Source organism: Ranitomeya variabilis, chromosome 6 (assembly GCF_051348905.1).
Source record: "Ranitomeya variabilis isolate aRanVar5 chromosome 6, aRanVar5.hap1, whole genome shotgun sequence".
Taxonomy (NCBI): Eukaryota; Metazoa; Chordata; class Amphibia; order Anura; family Dendrobatidae; genus Ranitomeya; species Ranitomeya variabilis.
The window spans coordinates 543,428,539-543,452,654 of NC_135237.1; the positions used below are offsets into that span (position 1 = coordinate 543,428,539).

General features: G+C 51.7%; 1 protein-coding gene across 3 annotated transcripts in view; it reads right to left on the minus strand.

Annotated features, from left to right (window-relative positions):
• Positions 1-251: 251 nt before the first annotated feature.
• WASHC5 (WASH complex subunit 5) overlaps positions 252-24,116 on the minus strand; it is a 66,518-nt gene continuing 42,653 nt past the window's right edge. For all 3 annotated transcript variants that reach the window (XM_077271213.1, XM_077271214.1, XM_077271212.1), the window contains exons 18-29: positions 18,025-18,126; positions 17,714-17,893; positions 15,685-15,809; positions 15,261-15,423; positions 6,895-6,997; positions 6,521-6,600; positions 5,752-5,855; positions 3,384-3,513; positions 3,199-3,295; positions 1,845-1,998; positions 1,672-1,759; positions 252-541 (exon numbers count right to left, since the gene is read on the minus strand). In XM_077271213.1, coding sequence (XP_077127328.1) covers positions 485-541; positions 1,672-1,759; positions 1,845-1,998; positions 3,199-3,295; positions 3,384-3,513; positions 5,752-5,855; positions 6,521-6,600; positions 6,895-6,997; positions 15,261-15,423; positions 15,685-15,809; positions 17,714-17,893; positions 18,025-18,126 — 1,383 coding nt within the window. In that variant the 3' untranslated portion in view covers positions 252-484. The remainder of the gene's footprint in view (positions 542-1,671; positions 1,760-1,844; positions 1,999-3,198; positions 3,296-3,383; positions 3,514-5,751; positions 5,856-6,520; positions 6,601-6,894; positions 6,998-15,260; positions 15,424-15,684; positions 15,810-17,713; positions 17,894-18,024; positions 18,127-24,116) is intronic.

Below are 24,116 nucleotides of genomic sequence, written 5' to 3' on the forward strand. Positions count from 1 at the left end.
CACCAAACTGTAGAATCATAAAGTTGGAAGGGACTTCTGTTTATACATCGGACCCAATAATAACACTGTCTGCAATCATCTTCCTTCTAGTTGCGGCTGCCGGCATCTGTGAACCATAACCTGCTGACTCTGTCCTTGCAGAGAAATTGAAGCTTTAAAAGGTTAAACTGCTAGAAGTTCTGCCCTTATTAAACCCTTCAAGCTTTCACCTGTGCTGGCCGAAATACTTGGAAAACAATCAGACTCATTTTACTATGAAATCTATTAGTTTATTGCCTAAAAGTCATTTAGAGATGACTATTTACATGCATAAGTGCTATTGAAATTGCAAATATTCTTCTGCAGAAAGGATGTTGGGTCAATGAGGGATATGCAGGCAACCAACTGGGAGACTAGTCATTATGACCAGTAAGGTTATACAAGCTGGTCGTGGGCCCGGCACGCGGTATGGCGCTGTATGGCGAACTTCACAGCCGTCTCCTCATCAAAGGATTGTTCTGAACTCATCAAAGATGAAGTTAGGCACATGAGCATCCACCACCTGCGAGAAGAGCAAAAAAACATGGAGATCACTAGTTTGAGGTGGCCCCCGACATCTCCTGGCCCAGATCCCCATGATGGACAGGTCTCTCTTACTGTGTCCATATACGCACAGACCTGTCAGTCCAGGGGAGCGAGGCGGAGAGAAGCCACCAGGGATCGGCTTTGGACTAATGATTCCAGATACATAGCCCCCTAACCTAAGGGTCCGCACCCCCCTCCCTGAGTCACCGTTTTCAATGTCTTGATCTTTATTTTAGTCTTTAACCGTTCTTTACGATTTTTCAGCACCAAAAGTTGCAGAGTCTTTAAAAAGTTGCACGTTTTGTCTAAAAATGAATCAAATTGAAAAACTGCTCCAGAAACCTTACTCCAGGCAGGGACTAGAATAAGATGTGCCCGAAAACTGAAGAAACCGCAATGATGGCTCGGGACTATAGTATACAAATCTGCTGGTTCGTTTACCAGAAATTGTGCACTGTGGGTGAGGCCAAGCGGCTTGGTGCACTTTTTCGAAAGCCATGTTTTTTAGCTATCTCCACCCCCTTTTCCTTGATTGACAGCATAGTTTTCATTTAAATCTCCCATGTGTGCATCGTCAGAGTGGCGACACATGCACAAAATTTCAATGCAGACACTACTGTCAATCAAAGGAAGAAGGGGCGGAGATAGCTGCAAAACATGGAGTTCGAAAGGTGCACCAAGCCACACCCAGTTTGCACAAGAGAGTTCATCAACATATTTGGATAAAGAATGTTTTTCTGGCCAATGCACTAATGAATTTGTTCACAAAGGGTCTACTTTATAATTGCATTTGTCCCTTTTTATACATACAAGTTTTAGTGTTTTTCATTTGTGCCTTTTTTAAGTCTATTTTATATGTTTTCATCTGTTGTTTCTTTTTATGTTCTCTTGATTCGTCAATTACGACTTTAGATTAAATGTATTCCGGTCTCCCTGCCCAGGAGTGACTTTATGTAAGTCTACAATTTTTGATGCAAATTTAGAAAATATTTTTAGCCAAAAAATACATAAATTAAAAAAAAAAAAAAAAAAGTGTCACCAAAGGTGAAAATTGTGATGTTTATGCTATGTGAAAGTATTCCAGTCTCGCTGTCTGTGGACACTCACCTTCCGTGGCAGCTTGGTGAAGTGGACATAGTCTTCAAGGAACATGAGTGCGCCAACCACGTCCGCCGGCATCTCGGGAATCTTCTGGCTGTAACCAACAAAACGAAACCATGAGGCCGTCCCTGTGGACCCAACAGATGGGCAGCATAGACTTTTCGCTGTGGTCATCTCACCTTGTGCTTTGCTCCATCGATGAGCGAATGAACTGGCCAATAAGTGCCAGGAACTGCTCGGTGTAACGGGAGTGGAACTGCTTCAGCAGCGTCAGGAGCCCGAGTACTAATGGCGGCCAGTCGATGGCGTCGGCCGGCTTCTTGCAAGTCATACCTGGCGATAAGGCACAGTCACGTCAAAATAGTCAGCCGCTCTTATATTAGGAACAGTCCGATTTTTGTCCAAAGATCACATTGGTGAAATCTGATCTTTCCTGAAAAAAAAAAAAAAACTCAATAGAAAGATCAGCCCCTTTGGCACGGCTCAGAGATTTCTACTAATGAAAATCTGACAATATTCTCTGGCTTGCAGACCCCCATGGACACACATGGGGAGACTTTGGGGGCCATTTCTCTCTTTATACTCCAATGGTAGTGTGTGCTTACAATGCTGTGCCAGATCTCCCGTGACAGAAGTCTCTGAGCAGTGCCAAAGGGGTTTTCATCTCTCTATAGAAGATTTTCTTTTTTACTTAAAATATGCCATTTTGTCACATACATCATGGCAGATAATCATGTACTGGATTTCCCCTTTAAGTATCAGTAATTCAACATGATGAGATCACATCCATAGTGATGTTATGGTGAGAAATCAATGAAGCAGCTCTGTGGCTGTCAGACATATGAAAGTGACAACATGGCGGCCCATCAGCACCTCATAATCGTGTCCCGGGTGCCACTAACAGCACGGCCATTTGCCCTATATACTGCTGTCCAACATTGAGTGCAGCGAATGGAGCTTAGTTCTGATCGCTGCTGTTACAGAGAGATGTCGGCTGTGTAATACGAGTAAAGAGAAGTACGTTGCAGGCTCATATCCTGAGCACGCTCCATACACACGACGTGTGACATGCATGTACACTTTAAATAAAAAGATTTGCATTGCAATACCACAGACAACCCGAGGACTGATGTGGCGCTGTGTAAGAATCTATGCCTTTAAATTCACTTTGCAAATGCAGATGCTTTCACACTTGGTTTATGCTTTTGTAAGCGGGGGTGGGGTTAGAGAGCACATGGAGGTGTGGTCTGTAACTCATGGGTGTGGTCTGTAACTCATGGGTGTGGTCTGTTACTCATGGGTGTGGTCTGTTACTCATGGGTGTGGTCTGTTACTCATGGGTGTGGTCTGTTACTCATGGGTGTGGTAAGACAATATGTGCTGATCTGTAGCCTAAAACTATTGGCTTTCGAGTGATTGTGAAACTACAAGTCTCAGCAGGCTAAAATAATATGTGCCTGTCATGGTATGCTGAGACTTATAGTTCTACAATCCACTGGTGGACAGACTAATGACAGAACACCTGTACGTTACCCAGATTCTTGCTGTACTGCAGCTTGGGTATCTGAGTGATCAGGAAAAGGAAGTTGACGACGGGAAAGAAGGACAACTGCTTAGTGGTGATGTAAATCTGGAAGAAGAGAGACATGGTGAGGTCAGTGACCGGCGGCAGAATCACTCCACAATCTACAGATCGGACAAGGGTGAGGAGCCGCCACCTTGTTCAGGGGGTTGTGCGTCCCGGCAGCTTCCAGGTAGGCCGTGATCTCGTACAGGAGGGTGTTGTCCTCCTTGGGGCACGGCAGGGACGGGTCCTTGTAATGTGCCTGGATGTCCGAGAGAATCGCTCTGCACAACAGAAAAGGCAGAGCTGAGAAATCCTAGGTCCCATCCTGACAATTGTGCACCAGCTAAGAATCATATAAGGGGCGATACAGACCACCAGACCCCCATCTACACACTGGTGGGAAGCGATGTCATGTCCGACCTGAGGTCTGTATAAGATAGAAGGGAACGAGCCAAGATGGGAAACACACAGGTCTATAATCTGATATAGTGCCCAAATGCTGCCAGGACTTAGAGAAAACGTGACGATCCAGCTTCTCTACAGACTTATGGAGAAAGCCTGCGAGTCCAGCTTCCCCCCCACTTATAGAGAAAGCCTGCAAGTCCAGCTTCCCCCGCCACTTATAGAGAAAGCCTGCGAGTCCAGCTTCCTCCACCAGCGAGAACTTCTTACCTTAGGAGTCGTTTAGCCTCCCCCGCCACTTATAAAAAGAAACCTGCAAATCCTGATTCCCCGTCCACTTATAAAGAAAGCCTGTGACTCCTGCTTCCTCTGCCACTTATAAAGAAAGCCTGTGAGTCCTGCTTCCCCTGCCATTTATAAAGAAAGCCTGTGAGTCCTGCTTCCCCTGCCATTTATAAAGAAAGCCTGTGAGTCCTGCTTCCCCTGCCATTTGTAAAGAAAGCCTGTGAGTCCTGCTTCCCCTGCCATTTATAAAGAAAGCCTGTGAGTCCTGCTTCCCCTGCCATTTATAAAAAAAGCCTGTGAGTCCTGCTTCCCCTGCCATTTATAAAGAAAGCCTGTGAGTCCTGCTTCCCCTGCCATTTATAAAGAAAGCCTGTGAGTCCTGCTTCCCCTGCCATTTATAAAGAAAGCCTGTGAGTCCTGCTTCCCCTGCCATTTATAAAGAAAGCCGGCGAGTCCTGCTTCCCCTGCCATTTATAAAGAAAGCCTGCGAGTCCTGCTTCCCCTGCCATTTATAAAGAAAGCCTGCGAGTCCTGCTTCCCCTGCCATTTATAAAGAAAGCCTGCGAGTCCTGCTTCCCCTGCCATTTATAAAGAAAGCCTGCGAGTCCTGCTTCCCCTGCCATTTATAAAGAAAGCCTGTGAGTCCTGCTTCTCTGTCCACTTTTTGAGAAAGCCAGTTAGTCATGCTTTTCCATCCAATTAGGCTATGTCCCCACAATCAGGAACAGCAGCATTTTGGATGCAGAGTATTTTCATTGCATCCAAACGCGGCGTTCTAATTGCCACACTTGTTTGTCAGTACATGCAGATTCACATTTGAATGGTCAAAATTCGCAGAGGAGAATAGTGTCTCCACTACAGAAATTGGCATGCTACGGCTCATAAACCTGCACTGTGTGCAAGTTTAACCAGTGGTAAATAGAAGCACAGTGGGTAGGAGATTTCTATAAATCCCATCCACTGTGCTTGTAATGCAGAACACAATGTTTTGTAAGCAGTAAAATACACTGCATCCAAAACGGTGCTCTTCCTGATCATAGGCACACAGTCCTATAGAAAAAGCATGTGAGTCCAGCTTCCCTCCTCCACTTATAGAGAAAGCCTGTTAGTCCTGCTTCCCTGTCCACTCATGGAGAAAGTGTGCGAGTTATGATTCCTAATATCCAAATCTTGCTTTGCTGTGTCCATTTATCAGGCACCTAAAAGTCCTCCTTTCCTCACAGACTCAAACAAAAAGCCTGCGAGTCCCACTTCCCCCGCCCACTTCCCCAGCCCACTTATAGGGAAAGCCTGCGAGTCCCACTTCCCCCGCCCACTTATAGGGAAAGCCTGCGAGCCCCACTTCCCCTGCCCACTTATAGGGAAAGCCTGCGAGCCCCACTTCCCCTGCCCACTTATAGGGAAAGCCTGCGAGTCCCACTTCCCCCGCCCACTTATAGGGAAAGCCTGCGAGTCCCACTTCCCCTGCCTACTTATAGGGAAAGCCTGCAAGTCCCACTTCCCCCGCCAACTTCCCCCGCCCACTTATAGGGAAAGCCTGCGAGTCCCACTTCCCCTGCCCACTTATAGGGAAAGCCTGCGAGTCCCACTTCCCCTGCCCACTTATAGGGAAAACTTGTGAGTCCCTCTGCCCGATATCCACCGCCTACCTCGGCATGTTCTGCCCTATCACATGCTGTGTCCAGTCAGGAGCCAGCAGAGGTGCCATGTACTGTGCTCCGATAGCAGCAGATAGTAGTGGTTCGTTCCATAACTACAATTGTGCCCCCCCGGGCTGGACAGCGGTTAATGACGGATATCTGGGACCAGCAGATCACACTTTTCTCTCTTACTCGTTGACGTTGTCCAGGGCGGCTGCCAGGTGTTTGGAATCGAATTTACAGGAGTAATTTAATTCATTCGCAATTTGCTGTCGTAGAATCTGCATCTGTCCAACCTGCAAGGACCGAAGAACAGAAATTCTGACATTTCAATTTTTATTTTTTCCACAATACAATGTTTACCAATCGGGTGAATTAATTTTATAGATCGGAATTTTGCAGACAAGGCGATATGAAATATGCAGATTTATTATTAATAGGGGTACAAGGTTGGTTGCTAACATTTTTAAACTTTATTTTTTTTTATATATATTTTTTTTTAGTGCCTTTAGGTGACTTGGGCCGGTGATCACAGCCAGTATTTTGCGGGCATGGTGCGCATTCAGCTCCTGAGCCCTCTCCATACTCTAGTACCCAACATGTGATGCAGCATCACGCTACATCTCGGTAAGGGGTTAATACAGTGGGTCTGCAGCCTGCGGGAGTTCCATGCATTATTCTTTTTTTACATGCTAGACATTGTTGGGGTTGTCCAGATTTAGAAAGTAGGATTTGCGGTTTTTCCTTAATGACCAGTGCAGCTCTTGTTCATGGACTGGGCCTGAAATTTTAGTTTAGCCCGATTCGCTAGCATAGTGAAAACTTGCAATACCAGACAAAGCCTGCTGAAGAGAGTGGCGCTATTGCTAGGGAAAAAAAGCAGATCCCTTGTTCTAATCCTACACAACTCCATAAAGGCCCATAGACTGCACATATCGGCCAGGCGGATATTCTCACTCACCTTCATTATGGCATCCAGGTAAGGTGCCCAGATCTTCTGAGTTTTGGTTATGGCGGAAGAATAGATTTTGGCAGAATTGGCTGCAAACAAACAGAAGACATGATCCCGAGTGCTGCCCCAAACGCTCTGCCCAACATCACGCACTTTATAACATTCACTTTGTAGACAGTGTCGATTGATTGACTATGGACCCCACCTTCCATGAGGGATTTTTAATACTGGTGTCTACTGAAACTGGGGGCCTTTTTCCCCCCACAAGACCGGAGCCTTGGTGGTCAGATCTGTTTTTGTGGCAACAATCCCTGTTAAATGTACCACAACTCTTCATTATTAAATCCCATCATGACAGATCACAGTAAGGTCTCCGCACTTACCAACAATCCCCTTTATCGGGCTGACAATTTTCTGCAGAGCTCGAAGTGTTTCTTGAGCAGTTTTGTCCTTCAGAATAACCCTCTGATATAAGCGGAGGAAGCTCTGGAGGAAGAAAGGAGTGAGGAAGAGTCTGGATTATATGGGGCAGCAAGAGAGGTCGTGACTACATGCGAGGGGATCAGTCATCACTATACAATTATATATACACACAGATATACACTAATGTGTTATACGGGGCAGCAAGAGAGGTCATGTCTACATGCGAGGGGATCAGTCATCACTATATAATTATATACACACAGATATACACTAATGTGTTATACGGGGCAGCAAGAGAGGTCGTGACTACATGCGAGGGGATCAGTCATCACTATATAATTATATACACACAGATATACACTAATGTGTTATACGGGGCAGCAAGAGAGGTCGTGTCTACATGCGAGGGGATCAGTCATCACTATATAATTATATACACACAGATATACACTAATGTGTTATACGGGGCAGCAAGAGAGGTCGTGACTACATGCGAGGGGATCAGTCATCACTATAATTATATATACACAGATATACACTAATGTGTTATACGGGGCAGTAAGAGAGGTCGTGTCTACATGCGAGGGGATCAGTCATCACTACATAAATTAGATATACACAGATATACACTAATGTGTTATATGGGGCAGCAAGAGAGGTCCTGTCTACATGCGAGGGAATCAGTCATCACTATACAATTATATATACACACAGATATACACTAATGTGTTATACGGGGCAGCAAGAGAGGTCGTGTCTACATGCGCGGGAATCAGTCATCACTATATAATTATATATACACAGATATACACTAATGTGTTATACGGGGCAGCAAGAGAGGTCGTGACTACATGCGAGGGAATCAGTCATCACTATAATTATATACACAGATATACACTAATGTGTTATACAGGGCAGCAAGAGAGGTCGTGTCTACATGCGAGGGAATCAGTCATCACTATAATTATATATACAGACTAGATGGCAGCCCGATTCTAAAGAATCGGGAGCCTAGAATCCATATATACTTTATTTATTCAAATGTAAGAATAATACAATTAATAAATAATAGTAAGAAAGAACAAAAAATGGCTGCACTCACCAGCTCTTGACAATTCTTGTTATTTAAGGTACAGTTACACAGGATCCATGAACATGCTTATGAGGGGAGTGATGAAAGACATCAGACAACAACTTTGCGTGTTGTGGCAAATGCCACAACAACGGTTCTTTGCTTAAGAACAATAATGTAAATAATAAATAATATGTATCAATAACTATGTATATTGGTATGTTCTTTCTTGGCACAAATTGCAGGAAGTAGTATTCTAGGCAATTATATATTAGATGGGCATTTCCTGAAGGAAATACATGGTGCTTGAACAGCGCTACCAGCTTTACAGCAGCACTTTTCACACACGGGACTGGGGGACGCGCTTACTTTTGCACCCGGGGCCGGGGGGCGCGCTTACTTTTGCACCCGGGGGCGCACTTACTTTTGCACCCGGGGGCGCACTTACTTTTGCACCCGGGGGCGCACTTACTTTTGCACCCGGGGGCGCACTTACTTTTGCACCCGGGGGCGCACTTACTTTTGCACCCGGGGGCGCACTTACTTTTGCACCCGGGGGCGCACTTACTTTTGGGGCCGCACTTACTTTTGGTGGGCCCCCGGGGCTCCTCGGCCTCCGATTTGGTTGGTGGGGCCCCTCGTCCTCCGATTTGGTGGGTGGGGACCCTCGGCCTCCGATTTGGTGGGCGGGGCCCCTCGGCCTCCGATTTGGTGGGCGGGGCCCCTCAGCCTCCGATTTGGTGGGCGGGGACCCTCGGCCTCCGATTTGGTGGGCGGGGACCCTCGGTCTCCGATTTGGTAGGCGGGGCCCCTCGGCCTCCGATTTGGTGGGCGGGGACCCTCGGCCTCCGATTTGGTGGGCGGGGACCCTCGGCCTCCGATTTGGTGGGCGGGGACCCTCGGCCTCCGATTTGGTGGGCGGGGACCCTCGGCCTTCGATGTGGTGGTCGGGGCCCCTTGGCCTCCGCTTTGGTGGGCGGGGCCGGGCCCCTCGGCCTCCGCTTTGGTGGGCGGGGCCGCTCGGCCTTCGATTTGGTGGGCGGGGCTCCTCGGCCTCCGATTTGGTTGGCGGGGCCCCTCGGCCTCCGATTTGGTGGGCGGGGCCCCTCGGCCTCCGATTTGGTGGGCGGGGACCCTCGGCCTCCGATTTGGTGGGCGGGGACCCTCGGTCTCCGATTTGGTGGGCGGGGACCCTCGGCCTCCGATTTGGTGGGCGGGGACCCTCGGCCTCCGATTTGGTGGGCGGGGACCCTCGGCCTCCGATTTGGTGGGCGGGGACCCTCGGCCTCCGATTTGGTGGGCGGGGACCCTCGGCCTCCGATTTGGTGGGCGGGGACCCTCGGCCTCCGATTTGGTGGGCGGGGACCCTCGGCCTCCGATTTGGTGGGCGGGGACCCTCGGCCTCCGATTTGGTGGGCGGGGACCCTCGGCCTCCGATTTGGTGGGCGGGGACCCTCGGCCTCCGATTTGGTGGGCGGGGACCCTCGGCCTTCGATGTGGTGGTCGGGGCCCCTTGGCCTCCGCTTTGGTGGGCGGGGCCGGGCCCCTCGGCCTCTGCTTTGGTGGGCGGGGCCGCTCGGCCTTCGATTTGGTGGGCGGGGCTCCTCGGCCTCCGATTTGGTTGGCGGGGCCCCTCGGCCTCTGATTTGGTTGGCGGGGCCCCTCGGCCTCCGATTTGGTGTGTGCTCTGCCTGGGGCCACTGTGCTCTGCCTGGGGCCCCATATGCTGCCTGGGGCCCCATATGCTGCCTGGGGCCCCTGTGCTCTGCCTGGGGCCCCATGTTCTGCCTGGGGCCCCTGTGCTCTGCCTGGGGCCACTGTGCTCTGCCTGGGGCCCCATGTTCTGCCTGGGGCCACTGTGCTCTGCCTGGGGCCCCATAAGCTGCCTGGGGCCCCTGTGCTCTGCCTGGGGCCCCATATGCTGCCTGGGGCCACTGTGCTCTGCTTGGGGCCCCTGTGCTCTGCTTGGGGCCCCTGTGCTCTGCCTGGGGCCCCTGTGCTCTGCCTGGGGCCCCTGTGCTCTGCCTGGGGCCCCTGTGCTCTGCCTGGGGCCCCATATGCTGCCTGGGGCCCCTGTGCTCTGCCTGGGGCCCCATATGCTGCCTGGGGCCCCATATGCTGCCTGGGGCCCCATGTTCTGCCTGGGGCCCCTGTGCTCTGCCTGGGGCCACTGTGCTCTGCCTGGGGCCCCATATGCTGCCTGGGGCCCCTGTGCTCTGCCTGGGGCCCCATATGCTGCCTGGGGCCCCTGTGCTCTGCCTGGGGCCACTGTGCTCTGCCTGGGGCCCCATAGGCTGCCTGGGGCCCCTGTGCTCTGCCTGGGACCACTGTGCTCTGCCTGGGGCCCCATATGCTGCCTGGGGCCCCTGTGCTCTGCCTGGGGCCACTGTGCTCTGCCTGGGGCCCCATATGCTGCCTGGGGCCCCTGTGCTCTGCCTGGGTGTAGGACACTGGTGACGTCACTTATCTCCGGACATTAGCTCCGGACATTATCTCCGGACATTAGCTCCGGACAAAGCCACGGAAGTTGGCACAAATTGCAGGAAGTAGTATTCTAGGCAATTATATATTAGATGACTGATCCCCTCGCATGTAGACACGACCTCTCTTGCTGCCCTGTATAACACATTAGTGTATATCTAATATATAATTGCCTAGAATACTACTTCCTGCAATTTGTGCCAACTTCCGTGGCTTTGTCCGGAGCTAATGTCCAGAGCTAATGTCCGGAGCTAATGTCCGGAGCTAATGTCCGGAGATAAGTGACGTCACCAGTGTCCTACACCCAGGCAGAGCACAGGGGCCCCAGGCAGCATATGGGGCCCCAGGCAGAGCACAGTGGCCCCAGGCAGAGCACAGGGGCCCCAGGCAGCATATGGGGCCCCAGGCAGAGCACAGTGGTCCCAGGCAGAGCACAGGGGCCCCAGGCAGCCTATGGGGCCCCAGGCAGAGCACAGTGGCCCCAGGCAGAGCACAGGGGCCCCAGGCAGCATATGGGGCCCCAGGCAGAGCACAGTGGCCCCAGGCAGCATATGGGGCCCCAGGCAGAGCACAGGGGCCCCAGGCAGAGCACAGGGGCCCCAGGCAGCATATGGGGCCCCAGGCAGAGCACAGGGGCCCCAGGCAGCATATGGGGCCCCAGGCAGAGCACAGGGGCCCCAGGCAGCATATGGGGCCCCAGGCAGAGCACAGTGGCCCCAGGCAGAGCACAGGGGCCCCAGGCAGAACATGGGGCCCCAGGCAGAGCACAGGGGCCCCAAGCAGAGCACAGGGGCCCCAAGCAGAGCACAGTGGCCCCAGGCAGCATATGGGGCCCCAGGCAGAGCACAGGGGCCCCAGGCAGCTTATGGGGCCCCAGGCAGAGCACAGGGGCCCCAGGCAGAACATGGGGCCCCAGGCAGAGCACAGTGGCCCCAGGCAGAGCACAGGGGCCCCAGGCAGAACATGGGGCCCCAGGCAGAGCACAGGGGCCCCAGGCAGAGCACAGGGGCCCCAGGCAGCATATGGGGCCCTAGGCAGAGCACAGTGGCCCCAGGCAGAGCACACACCAAATCGGAGGCCGAGGGGCCCCGCCAACCAAATCAGAGGCCGAGGGGCCCCGCCAACCAAATCGGAGGCCGAGGAGCCCCGCCCACCAAATCGAAGGCCGAGCGGCCCCGCCCACCAAAGCGGAGGCCGAGGGGCCCGGCCCCGCCCACCAAAGCGGAGGCCGAGGGGCCCCGACCACCACATCGGAGGCCGAGGGGCCCCAACCACCACATCGGAGGCAGAGGGTCCTCGCCCACCAAATCGGAGGCCGAGGGTCCCCGCCCACCAAATCGGAGGCCGAGGGTCCCCGCCCACCAAATCGGAGGCCGAGGGTCCCCGCCCACCAAATCGGAGGCCGAGGGGCCCCACCCACCAATTCGGAGGCCGAGGGTCCCCGCCCACCAAATCGGAGGATAAGGGGCCCCGCCCACCAAATCGGAGGCCGAGGGGCCCCACCAACCAAATCGGAGGCCAAGGAGCCCCGCCCACCAAATCGAAGGCCGAGCGGCCCCGCCCACCAAAGCGGAGGCAGAGGGACCCCGCCCACCAAATCGGAGGCCATGGGGCCCCGCCAACCAAAGCGGAGGCCGAGGGTCCCCGCCCACCAAATCGGAGGCAGAGGGACCCCGCCCACCAAATCGGAGGCCGAGGGGCCCCGCCCACCAAATCGGAGGCCGAGGGGCCCCGCCCACCAAAGCGGAGGCCGAGGGTCCCCGCCCACCAAATCGGAGGTCGAGGGTCCCCGCCCACCAAATCGGAGGCCGAGGGTCCCCGCCCCCCAAATCGGAGGCCGGTCCCCGCCCACCAAATCGGAGGCCGAGGGTCCCCACCCACCAAATCGGAGGACGAGGGGCCCCACCAACCAAATTGGAGGCCGAGGAGCCCCGCCCACCAAAAGTAAGTGCGGCCCCAAAAGTAAGTGCGCCCCCGGGTGCAAAAGTAAGTGCGCCCCCGGGTGCAAAAGTAAGTGCGCCCCCGGGTGCAAAAGTAAGTGCGCCCCCGGGTGCAAAAGTAAGTGCGCCCCCGGGTGCAAAAGTAAGTGCGCCCCCGGGTGCAAAAGTAAGTGCGCCTCCGGGTGCAAAAGTAAGTGCGCCTCCGGGTGCAAAAGTAAGTGCGCCCCCGGGTGCAAAAGTAAGCGCGCCCCCGGCCCCGGGTGCAAAAGTAAGCGCGCCCCCCAGTCCCGTGTGTGAAAAGTGCTGCTGTAAAGCTGGTAGCGCTGTTCAAGCACCATGTATTTCCTTCAGGAAATGCCCATCTAATATATAATTGCCTAGAATACTACTTCCTGCAATTTGTGCCAAGAAAGAACATACCAATATACATAGTTATTGATACATATTATTTATTATTTACATTATTGTTCTTAAGCAAAGAACCGTTGTTGTGGCATTTGCCACAACACGCAAAGTTGTTGTCTGATGTCTTTCATCACTCCCCTCATAAGCATGTTCATGGATCCTGTGTAACTGTACCTTAAATAACAAGAATTGTCAAGAGCTGGTGAGTGCAGCCATTTTTTGTTCTTTCTTACTATTATTTATTAATTGTATTATTCTTACATTTGAATAAATAAAGTATATATGGATTCTAGACTCCCGATTCTTTAGAATCGGGCTGCCATCTAGTCACTATATAATTATATATAGACAGATATACACTAATGTGTTATACAGGGCAGCAAGAGAGGTCGTGTCTACATGCGAGGGGATCAGTCATCACTATAATTATATATACAGATATACACTAATGTGTTATACAGGGCAGTGAGAGAGGTCGTGTCTACATGCGAGGGAATCAGTCATCACTACATAATTATATATACACAGATATACACTAATGTGTTATACGGGGTAGTAAGAGGTCGTGTCTACATGCGAGGGGATCAGTCATCACTATATAATTATATATACACAGATATACACTAATGTGTTATACGGGGCAGCAAGAGAGGTCGTGTCTACATGCGAGGGGATCAGTCATCACTATATAATTATATATACACATATACACTAATGTGTTATACGGGGTAGTAAGAGGTCGTGTCTACATGCAAGGGGATCAGTCATCACTATATAATTATATATACACAGATATACACTAATGTGTTATACGGGGCAGCAAGAGAGGTCATGTCTACATGCGAGGGGATCAGTCATCACTATAATTATATATACACAGATATACACTAATGTGTTATACAGGGCAGCAAGAGAGATCGTGTCTACATGCGAGGGGATCAGTCATCACTATATAATTATATATACAAAGATATACACTAATGTGTTATACAGGGCAGTGAGGTCGTGACTACATGCGAGGGGATCAGTCATCACTATATAATTATATATACACTAAGAGACAAAGTCTGTGTCCCCTCCACATTTCACCTACAGGAGCTCTTCTGACCTCTCATTATACGTCTAGAGACATTAATATGGAGTCGGTCTCTCTGCAGATATAACGGCTTCCGCTCTTCTGGAAAGGAATTCTACAAGATTTTGGAGGTGTCTGAAGGAATTTTTGCTCCTTCATCCAGAAGAGCTTTTGTGAGGTCAGGCACTGATGTTAGGGGGAGGCCGAGGTCACAATCACAGGTCTAGTTGGGTGGCGTTTAGTTTCAGGCTCTTTGCAGCCGGTCAGGTTCTTCCACCAAACTCCCCCCCTCCATGTCGAGCTTGTGCACTGGGCACAGTTATGGGGAACAGAAAAGGTCTTCCTCCAAACTGTCCCCATAAAGCTGGAAGCTACAGTTGTCCACAATGTCTTGTGCTGAAGAAGTCGGATGACCCCACACTGGAACTAAGGGGTAGGGGCCACCCTCTGATAACAAGTCCATAGCATTATCCTCCTCCACCATCAGTACAGCGGGAACAATGCAGTCAGGGGGTAATGTTCTCCTGATATTCACCAAACCCAGACTCCTTCATCAGGCAACAGATAGACAAGTGTGATTCGTCAATGTACAGAACATGTCTCCTCCAGAGTCCAGTGGTGGCGGCTTTACACCACTCCATCCGACGGTCGGCATTGTGCTTGATGATGTACGGCTGCATGCAGCTGCTCGGCCATGGAGCCCCCGGTATTGGGTGCAGTGTTTGTGCTGATGTTAATACCAGAGGAGGTCTGGACTCAGTAGTTATGGGGTCAGCAGAGTGTTGGTGACTTTTCTGCCCTCTGCACTTGGCCCCCCGCTCTGTAACATTACAGGGTCTCCACCTTGTGGCTGAGTTGCTGCGGTTCCTTCCACTTCTCACTAATATCACTCACAGGTGATGGGAGAAGATTTATGAGGAAGAAATGTCATGAACAAACTTGTTCCCCCCGGTGGCTCCTATTAAAGGCCAGCGCTGGTATCAGTGAGCTCTGCACCATCGGCCGTTCTGTCACATGTTAGTAAAGGCAGACAGCATGGTGGGACGCCTGAAGTTATATACTGGGGGCATGGGGCCAGGGGTTATATACTGGGGGACGGATGTTATACAGTAGGGGAAAATGGTTCCGGATTTAATACATCAGGTGTGAAGGGCTGGATGTTAAGCACCAGGGGCGAGGGGCAGAATCTTAAGCACCGGGGGCAAGGGGCCAGATCTTAAGCACCGGGGGCGAGGGACAGGATCTTAAGCACAGGGGGCCGGATCTTAAGCACCGGGGGCAAGGGGCCAGATGTAAAGTACCAAGGGCGAGGGGCCGGAATAACAACGTCCAGAGAAAGCGTCTTCTCTTTACCTGTAGTTCCTTCACAATCATGAAGCACAGTAACCTGTCGAGGCCGTTTAATCCAAAAGTCCCCAGGGAGTCCTGGATCTCGGAGAAGAGATGGTTGTTGGTCACCTCCTGGTGAGTCCTCATGTCGTACCAAGTGTTCATCTGATCTATGTAACAAGTTACCCTGAAAAGGGGACAAACGAAGATCACCTTGCATGTTACACAATGGGGGCTGTATGACGTAGCAGCACGTTACTGTGACACCGCGCACATCTATAGGGGATGAGCAGGGGATGGAGACGGACACAGTCAGCGGATCCCGCAGAGGCACAGGTGATGCCCCTAGACCGAAGGTTCAGTCCAGGGGCCATAATCCCTTGTGGGAGCCTCTTCCTATGGGGAAACCTTTCTGTGCTCCCACAATGGCGCCATACTTCACACTCACTTGGGATCAGTTATCCTTAAGATTTCACGACACAGACGACCGATGAACGTCACAGACTCGTCTACGGGAGGAAACTTTGGAATAGGAATGTGCGTGGATTGGTACATGCTCTGCCAATCCTGAATCTGGAAGAAATAGCAAGTCCTGGGGTTACAGACTGCAGCAAATGGACAAAAAAAAGTACATTAAAGGGTTCTTCTCATCTTTTCAATGGATATTGCTGGATAGAGCTCACAAAAACAAGCACTTTTGCAATTTACTGCCTATTAAAATGTTCATCAGTTCTTGAGAGATTAACACTTTTCTTTTTGTTCACAGTTCGTTACCTAGGAGACCGACCACCGCTGCTGTGTAGCTTTGTATGGCTCTGAAGCTGGCCGGGATTAGGAGGTCCAGCAATCCTAGACAGCTTTATAATTGCGCTTACAGGCTCAATAGAAAAGAGCTTATAAGCACTGTGCCTGTTCTGCTGTCTTGCAGAGGTGGTCGGGCTCCAAGGCAACGAGCTGTAAATGTTAATATCTCAGGAACGGGTGAGAATTTTTAGAAGGGGTAAATTGCAGAAGTGTTTGGTTTTACAAGAGCTATCGGACAATAGTCGTCTATAAAGATGGGAAAAATCCCTTAACCCCTTACTGACCTCGGACGGGATAGTACGTCCGAGGTCAGCTCCCCTGCTTTGATGCAGGGCTCCGCGGTGAGCCCGCATCAAAGCCGGGACATGTCAGCTGTTTTGAACAGCTGACATGTGCCCGCAATAGGCGCGGGCAGAATCGCGATCTGCCCGCGCCTATTAACTAGTTAAATGCCGCTGTCAAATGCAGACAGCGGCATTTAACTACCGCATCCGGCCGCCCGGCCGGATATGACGTCATCGCCGACCCCCGTCACATGATCGGAGGTCGGCGATGCTTTAGAATGGTAACCATAGAGGTCCTTGAGACCTCTATGGTTACTGATCTCCGGCAGCTGTGAGCGCCGCCCTGTGGTCGGCGCTCACAGCACACCTGATTTTCTGCTACATAGCAGCGATCTGATGATCGCTGTTATGTAGCAGAGCCGATCGCGCTGTGCCTGCTTCTAGCCTCCCATGGAGGCTATTGAAGCATGGCAAAAAAAGTAAAAAAAAATGTGAAAAAAATATAAAAAAGTTTAAATAACCCCCCTTTCGCCCCAAACAAAATAAATCAATAAAAAAAAAAATCAAACCTACACATATTTGGTATCGCCGCGTTCAGAATCGCCCGATCTATCAATAAAAAAAAGCATTAACCTGATCGCTAAATGGCGTAACGAGAAAAAAAGTCAAAACGCCAGAATTACATTTTTTTGGTCGCCGCGACATTGCATTAAAATGCAATAACAGGCGATCAAAAGAACGTATCTGCACCAAAATGGTATCATTACAAACGCCAGCTCGGCACGCAAAAAATAAGCCCTCACCTGACCCCAGATCACGAAAAATGGAGACGCTACGAGTATCGGAAAATGGAAAATTTTTTTTTTTTTTTGCAAAGTTTGGAAATTTTTTTCACCACTTAGGTGAAAAATAACCTAGTCATGTTAGGTGTCTATGAACTCGTACTGACCTGGAGAAGCATAATGGCAGGTCAGTTTTAGCATTTAGTGAACCTAGCAAAAGAGCCAAACAAAAAACAAGTGTGGGACTGCACTTTTTTTTGCAATTTCACCGCACTTGGAATTTTTTTCCCGTTTTCTAGTACATGACATGGTAAAACCAATGATGTCGTTCAAAAGTACAACTCGTCCCGCAAAAAATAAGCCCTCACATGGCCAAATTGACGGAAAAATAAAAAAGTTATGGCTCTGGGAAGGAGGGGAGTGAAAAACGAACACGGGAAAACGGAAAATCCCAAGGTCATGAAGGGGTTAAAAAACTCATCATCACCTAGTAATGCAGTTTACAAACTACAGTACATGTAAAGCTATTCAGTGCCTAAGGCAGATGGATTGACCACCATGCTTTACACTGCAGCCTGAAACACACATATAAAAGGGAATGCTGAACCTTGGTGCGGAGGAAGTTATTACACTCTTGCTCCACGTTATAGTTCACGATACGAGACACTTCTTCCTGCCAGATCTTCAGGCCATAAATGCTGACGTAATCCTGAATGTACTCAAAGGAGCGGTGGAAACCATCCATGGTGGACGCCATTTCCTTCAACTTTGGAAGAAGCTCGCTGGGCTGGAGAGACGGAGGAAGAGAAACATCGTCATCACTCTATATGCTGCAGATGAACCGAATACCTCTCAGCTGAAGGTTTGTTACAATTGTATCCACCTAAATAATCTAAATAATGGCGGACAGACAGGTACCTTTGCTCTGGGGTTGAAGATGAGGCCTTTATGTAACGCTAACGCCACACGCTTCACCAGCTCTTTCCGTATCCCATCTTCCAGAAGCTGCTTCGGATCCACCTGAAAACAACAAAAATCTGCAATGACACAACGCCCACCAGAGACAACGACATAGTACAGGTCCGGCACAAATGGCCGGGAGCTGATCTGCAGTACCAGCTGTGGCCACTATGCGGTGTAGAGAGCTGGACTCTACGTGGAGCCCGTGGCAGCTCCAGTATCAGCTGATCAGAGTGAGGACAGGTGCTGGACACCCCCGGTCAGATATTCATGACCCACCCTAAAGGATCGGGCATCAATTACATAGAAGTGGAAATTTCTCCTTCGCCTCATTGGGGGACACAGACCGTGGGTGTATGCTGCTGCTACTAGGAGGCTGACACTAAGTGATACAAAGAAAGTTAGCTCCTCCCCTGCAGTATACACCCTCCTGCTGGCTCTCAGCTCCTCCCCTGCAGTATACGCCCTCCTGCTGGCTCTCAGCTCCTCCCCTGCAGTATACGCCCTCCTGCTGGCTCTCAGCTCCTCCCCTGCAGTATACGCCCTCCTGCTGGTTCTCGGCTCCTCCCCTGCAGTATACACCCTCCTGCTGGCTCTCGGCTCCTCCCCTGCAGTATACACCCTCCTGCTGGCTCTCGGCTCCTCCCCTGCAGTATACACCCTCCTGCTGGCTCTCGGCTCCTCCCCTGCAGTATACATCCTCCTGCTGGCTCTCGGCTCCTCCCCTGCAGTATACACCCTCCTGCTGGCTCTCGGCTCCTCCCCTGCAGTATACACCCTCCTGCTGGCTCTCGGCTCCTCCCCTGCAGTATACACCCTCCTGCTGGCTCTCGGCTCCTCCCCTGCAGTTTACACCCTCCTGCTGGCTCTCGGCTCCTCCCCTGCAGTATACACCCTCCTGCTGGCTCTCGGCTCCTCCCCTGCAGTATACACCCTCCTGCTGGCTCTCGGCTCCTCCCCTGCAGTTTACACCCTCCTGCTGGCTCTCGGCTCCTCCCCTGCAGTATACACCCTCCTGCTGGCTCTCGGCTCCTCCCCTGCAGTATACACCCTCCTGCTGGCTCTCGGCTCCTCCCCTGCAGTATACACCCTCCTGCTGGCTCTCGGCTCCTCCCCTGCAGTATACACCCTCCTGCTGGCTCTCGGCTCCTCCCCTGCAGTATACACCCTCCTGCTGGCTCTCGGCTCCTCCCCTGCAGTATACACCCTCCTGCTGGCTCTCGGCTCCTCCCCTGCAGTATACACCCTCCTGCTGGCTCTCGGCTCCTCCCCTGCAGTATACACCCTCCTGCTGGCTCTCGGCTCCTCCCCTGCAGTATACACCCTCCTGCTGGCTCTCGGCTCCTCCCCTGCAGTATACACCCTCCTGCTGGCTCTCGGCTCCTCCCCTCCAGTATACACCCTCCTGCTGGCTCTCGGCTCCTCCCCTCCAGTATACACCCTCCTGCTGGCTCTCGGCTCCTCCCCTCCAGTATACACCCTCCTGCTGGCTCTCGGCTCCTCCCCTCCAGTATACACCCTCCTGCTGGCTCTCGGCTCCTCCCCTGCAGTATACACCCTCCTGCTGGCTCTCGGCTCCTCCCCTGCAGTATACACCCTCCTGCTGGCTCTCGGCTCCTCCCCTGCAGTATACACCCTCCTGCTGGCTCTCGGCTCCTCCCCTGCAGTATACACCCTCCTGCTGGCTCTCGGCTCCTCCCCTGCAGTATACACCCTCCTGCTGGCTCTCGGCTCCTCCCCTGCAGTATACACCCTCCTGCTGGCTCTCGGCTCCTCCCCTGCAGTATACACCCTCCTGCTGGCTCTCGGCTTTTCCCCTGCAGTATACACCCTCCTGCTGGCTCTCGGCTCCTCCCCTGCAGTATACACCCTCCTGCTGGCTCTCAGCTCCTCCCCTGCAGTGTACACCCTCCTGCTGGCTCTCGGCTCCTCCCCTGCAGTGTACACCCTCCTGCTGGCTCTCGGCTCCTCCCCTGCAGTATACACCCTCCTGCTGGCTCTCAGCTCCTCCCCTGCAGTATACACCCTCCTGCTGGCTCTCGGCTCCTCCCCTGCAGTGTACACCCTCCTGCTGGCTCTCAGCTAACCAGTTCTTGCTTAGTGTCTGTAGGAGGCACACGGGTCTGTTTCAGACCCCAACGTTTTTATTTTTTTTTTTACTTTTCTGTAAATTTTTATTTTTTAATTAACGGAGTGAAGGGGGCGATGGTTCCTTTCAAGGTTCCGATCTCCCCCGAATCATCAACAGGCGAGCACGGCGAGTATACCTCCCCGTACCTTTCCTGCGACGTGGGAAGCCATGCCTGAGCTCACTTCAGGGGCGACGGTTCCTTTCATGGTTCCGATCTTCCCACACCAGCAGCAGGCGACCACATGGAGTGTCGCCTCCATGTATCCTCTCCTGGAGCCAGGCCTAATGCCGGACAACTGGCCCTGTCCACCAGGTTTTACCCTCGGCTGTACAGAGGCCCCTCTCTATGGCGTCCGAGCAGCCCCCACTGTCCCACCACTGTGAAAGCGGATGGCATCAGAAGGCGGACGGTTCCTCTCCACCTCCCTAACAAAGGGATGGTCGATTGAGGTTTATCCCTGCACTGTCCACGCTGCACAGAACAGCGCTGAAACCCACATCCGCGGCGGTTCCATGCCGGGACGCGCACCGATGGTGAGTGGATCCATCTTCAGTGGGATATCCACATGCTGACAGGCAGCCTCAGCCACTTTCCTGTGGCCCACCTCTCTGAGGTAACGCTCTGGCCGGCTGCAAAAATTTAGCCCCTGGCTTCGGCCGATGTGTAGGCCGCATCCCGGAAGTCTTGCCTGGAAAGCCCCGCTGGTGTCGCCCGCCGGCTGCAGAAATTTAGGCTCCGGCTTGGGCCTATTCAACATCGTGTCCGTGGCTCCGCCCCCCGAATTGGCGCTTCTCGCTCTCTGCGAGATTTTATAAACTCTGCAACTCCCGGTGGCCATCTTGGTCCACCCAGCCGGCTCACACTGGGGCGACGGTTTTTTGCATTAAAGGGGCACATCCACTTTACATCAGTAACGACCAGTATTCCCTGGTCTTAAAGGCATATGACAAGTATTCCTGGTCTTTAAGGTGCATGCCCAGTATTTTCTGGTCTTAAAGGCGCATGTCCAGTATTCTCTGTTCTTAAAGGCGCATGACCAGTATTCCCTGGTCTTAAAGGCGTATGACAAGTATTCCTTGGTCTTAAAGGCATATGACCAGTATTCCCTGGTCTTAAAGGCGCATGACCAGTATTCCCTGGCCTTAAGGGCTCATGATCAATCCAAGGAGCCCTCCACCGCCAACCCCAGCTTATCCTCTAGTTCCCCTCAGTGGACTTCGTCACTGATCGCAATCCATGGTTCTCTGACCAATAGATTGAATCCCTTCGTGTACCCTATGTGGCTCGGTGTGCTCGCAGGACCGATATAAATGGTCCCTATCCTACATGGGAGCCGTCAGCCAGCAGGGGCCGCAAGTATTCTAGAAACGTACAGGTGTCTAGAAACATACAGGCATCTAGAAAACGGAAGTTTTCATTTCCTGCTCCCTCACCAATGATTTGATGACAACAAGTCTCTGAATATGGATTGGATATTGCCTGAAATTGCCAGAGCTTCAGAGAAGAGTAACCAATCTCGTTACATTGACGAAGACTCTGGTTCTGCTCTAGACTACGCAGTGTCCCTCAGAAGGAGACTAAACTCCCTCGTAGAGCATTTGCCATTCAGTTCGGATAAGCGATTCACTGGACAGAAGCCTCTACGTGTGATGCCATACCTGGCCTGATTTTTAAGGGCGACGAGTCCTTTAAAGGGCACCGATCTCCCCACACCCCCCTCTGCATCACCACTATTTAGCGGATGATGCAAGAAGGCGGACATTTCCTCTCCACTTCCCTGTTAAGAGGTTGATGGATAGAGGGTTCCTAATTTTTATCTCTGCACCGTCAAAAGAGAGCGGCGATGGCAAGAGACTATGACCTGCCGGATGCAGCCGCACATTCTGCCACGGGGCAGATTAACCGGGTAGAATCTCCTGTGGTATACCTACCAGTATCCCTACCCAATGGGTCATCAATTACAAATAACACGGACTGTCAGATAGCAAATCTGGTTCGTTGCGGCTTCGGGTTCAGCGCTCTATCCTCCCTAGCCGCCGCATGGATTGCTAGAGCAATGGTCTCCTGGCTGGAGACCTTAACTACCTTGATTCACACCAGTAACAACTGGCCAGTCAAATCTTTTGAGCGGGAGACTGACAAAGGATTGTATAAGGATTGTCCAGCACAGTCTAGATCTAAGGGATCTTGGTTCCAAAAAGGGGAACGAAAAGTAAGACCGACCCTGGACCTCAAACTTCTAACAACCTTTGACATGGTCCTCTTTCTTCAGATGGAGTTCCTCCCCTCAGTCATTACTTCAACAGAACAAGGTGCAGTTTCCGGCATCCATCGACATTCGGGATGCTTACCCTCTTCAAAAATTCCTTCGCCTTTCCATTCGTGAACAGCATTTTCAAGTCACAACCTTGTCCTTCTGCCTTGCTACGGCACCCAGAGTGTTCGCACGGGTCATGGCTGATGTCATGTTTTCTCTTGTACCCTAGAGGCGTGCTCGTCCTGCCCTGTTTGGTCAACTGTGTAGTCGCCCTTCCAGGACTACGCTGAGTCGTCTATATCACTTGCGATACCCTCTCACCTGGGCTGGCAGCTACACTTAGACCTCCTCATTTCCAGCCCAGCAGTTATCCTTTTTGAGGATGATCGTGCACACTTCTAGAAGGATGGTAATTCTCCCTCACGACAAGGTCATGGCCCTTCAACAGGGAGCTCGTGCAAGGAGAGTTCTGAGGACTTGATTACTCTCACCCTCATTTCATTCGATTTGCTAGGAGAGTTCAGAGGAAAAATGGTGACGACAATGGAAGCGGTTTCCTTCTCTCCGCAAGTCAAACAGACTTTCAGACGATAGTCTCTGAGCCCGTTCTTCATCCAGGGCCTTTCTCCCGGTTCAATGATTATTAGTAACTACCAATGCCAGTCTTCTTCTCCCTATCATTGCTCTGGAGATCCGAACGGTAGTCCTACAGCAGGTCCACTGCCTTCTGGCGGGTGACCCTATCCGAATTCAATTGGATAATGCCACGGCGGTGCCATACGTCAATCATCTAACAGGTTCCCACGGTCAGGCGCCATGACCTAGGTACCTCACTTTCTCTGATGGGCCGAGATCTATCATTCGGTGATCTCTGCAGTATATATCCCAGGAGTAGAACTCTGGATGGCAAACAAATTCAGCCATCTGGGTTTCGCCTCAAGTCAGTGGGAACTTCTCCCCGAGGTCTTCCATCAGATCTGCCTTCACTAGAGCTCTCCAGTTGTAGGTCGGATGACGTCCAGACTGAATCACAATGTATTCGTGTTCGTGGTTCAGCCTCGAGATCCAAGAGCCATCGCACTCCATGCTCTGCTTCTGCCGTGGTACCAGTTTCCATTCCTCCCCTTCCACTACTTCCGAAAGCCTTTCGGAAGCAGAAAGGGACCCCAGTGATCCTCCGAGATCCGCACTGACCACGTTAGTTTTTGTTTGCGGTGCTAGTATCTTCCCGCCTTATCGCAGCAAAACTGCAAGTAGGGACTCTCTCACAGGACGTTTTCACATGTAGTTCTTCCCTATCGCATACCGTTAGATCATTCAGACCTTAATGGTCCTAGGAGCCTTACAGTAAACTCATTTTCATTCGGGCAGATTTTACTATCAGGGAAAGTCACTCCTTTTTTCTCAGCGATATCCTCACTCTGACGAGTCTTTGGAGCTAGCTGCTCTGCTCTTTCAGACTTTTTTCCCTTATTACCTTCAAGGCAAGGTTGTCCTCAGGCCATCCCCATCCCTTGTTACCAAGGTGGTAATGTATTACAACTGTTATGAGGGCATAGTTCTTCCCTCATCTCTTTCGGCACCAGTCCACAAAATGGAATGAGTTCCCCATATTCTGGACGAAGTGAGTGCTCTGAGTAGGTACGTCTCGAGGTCGTCGT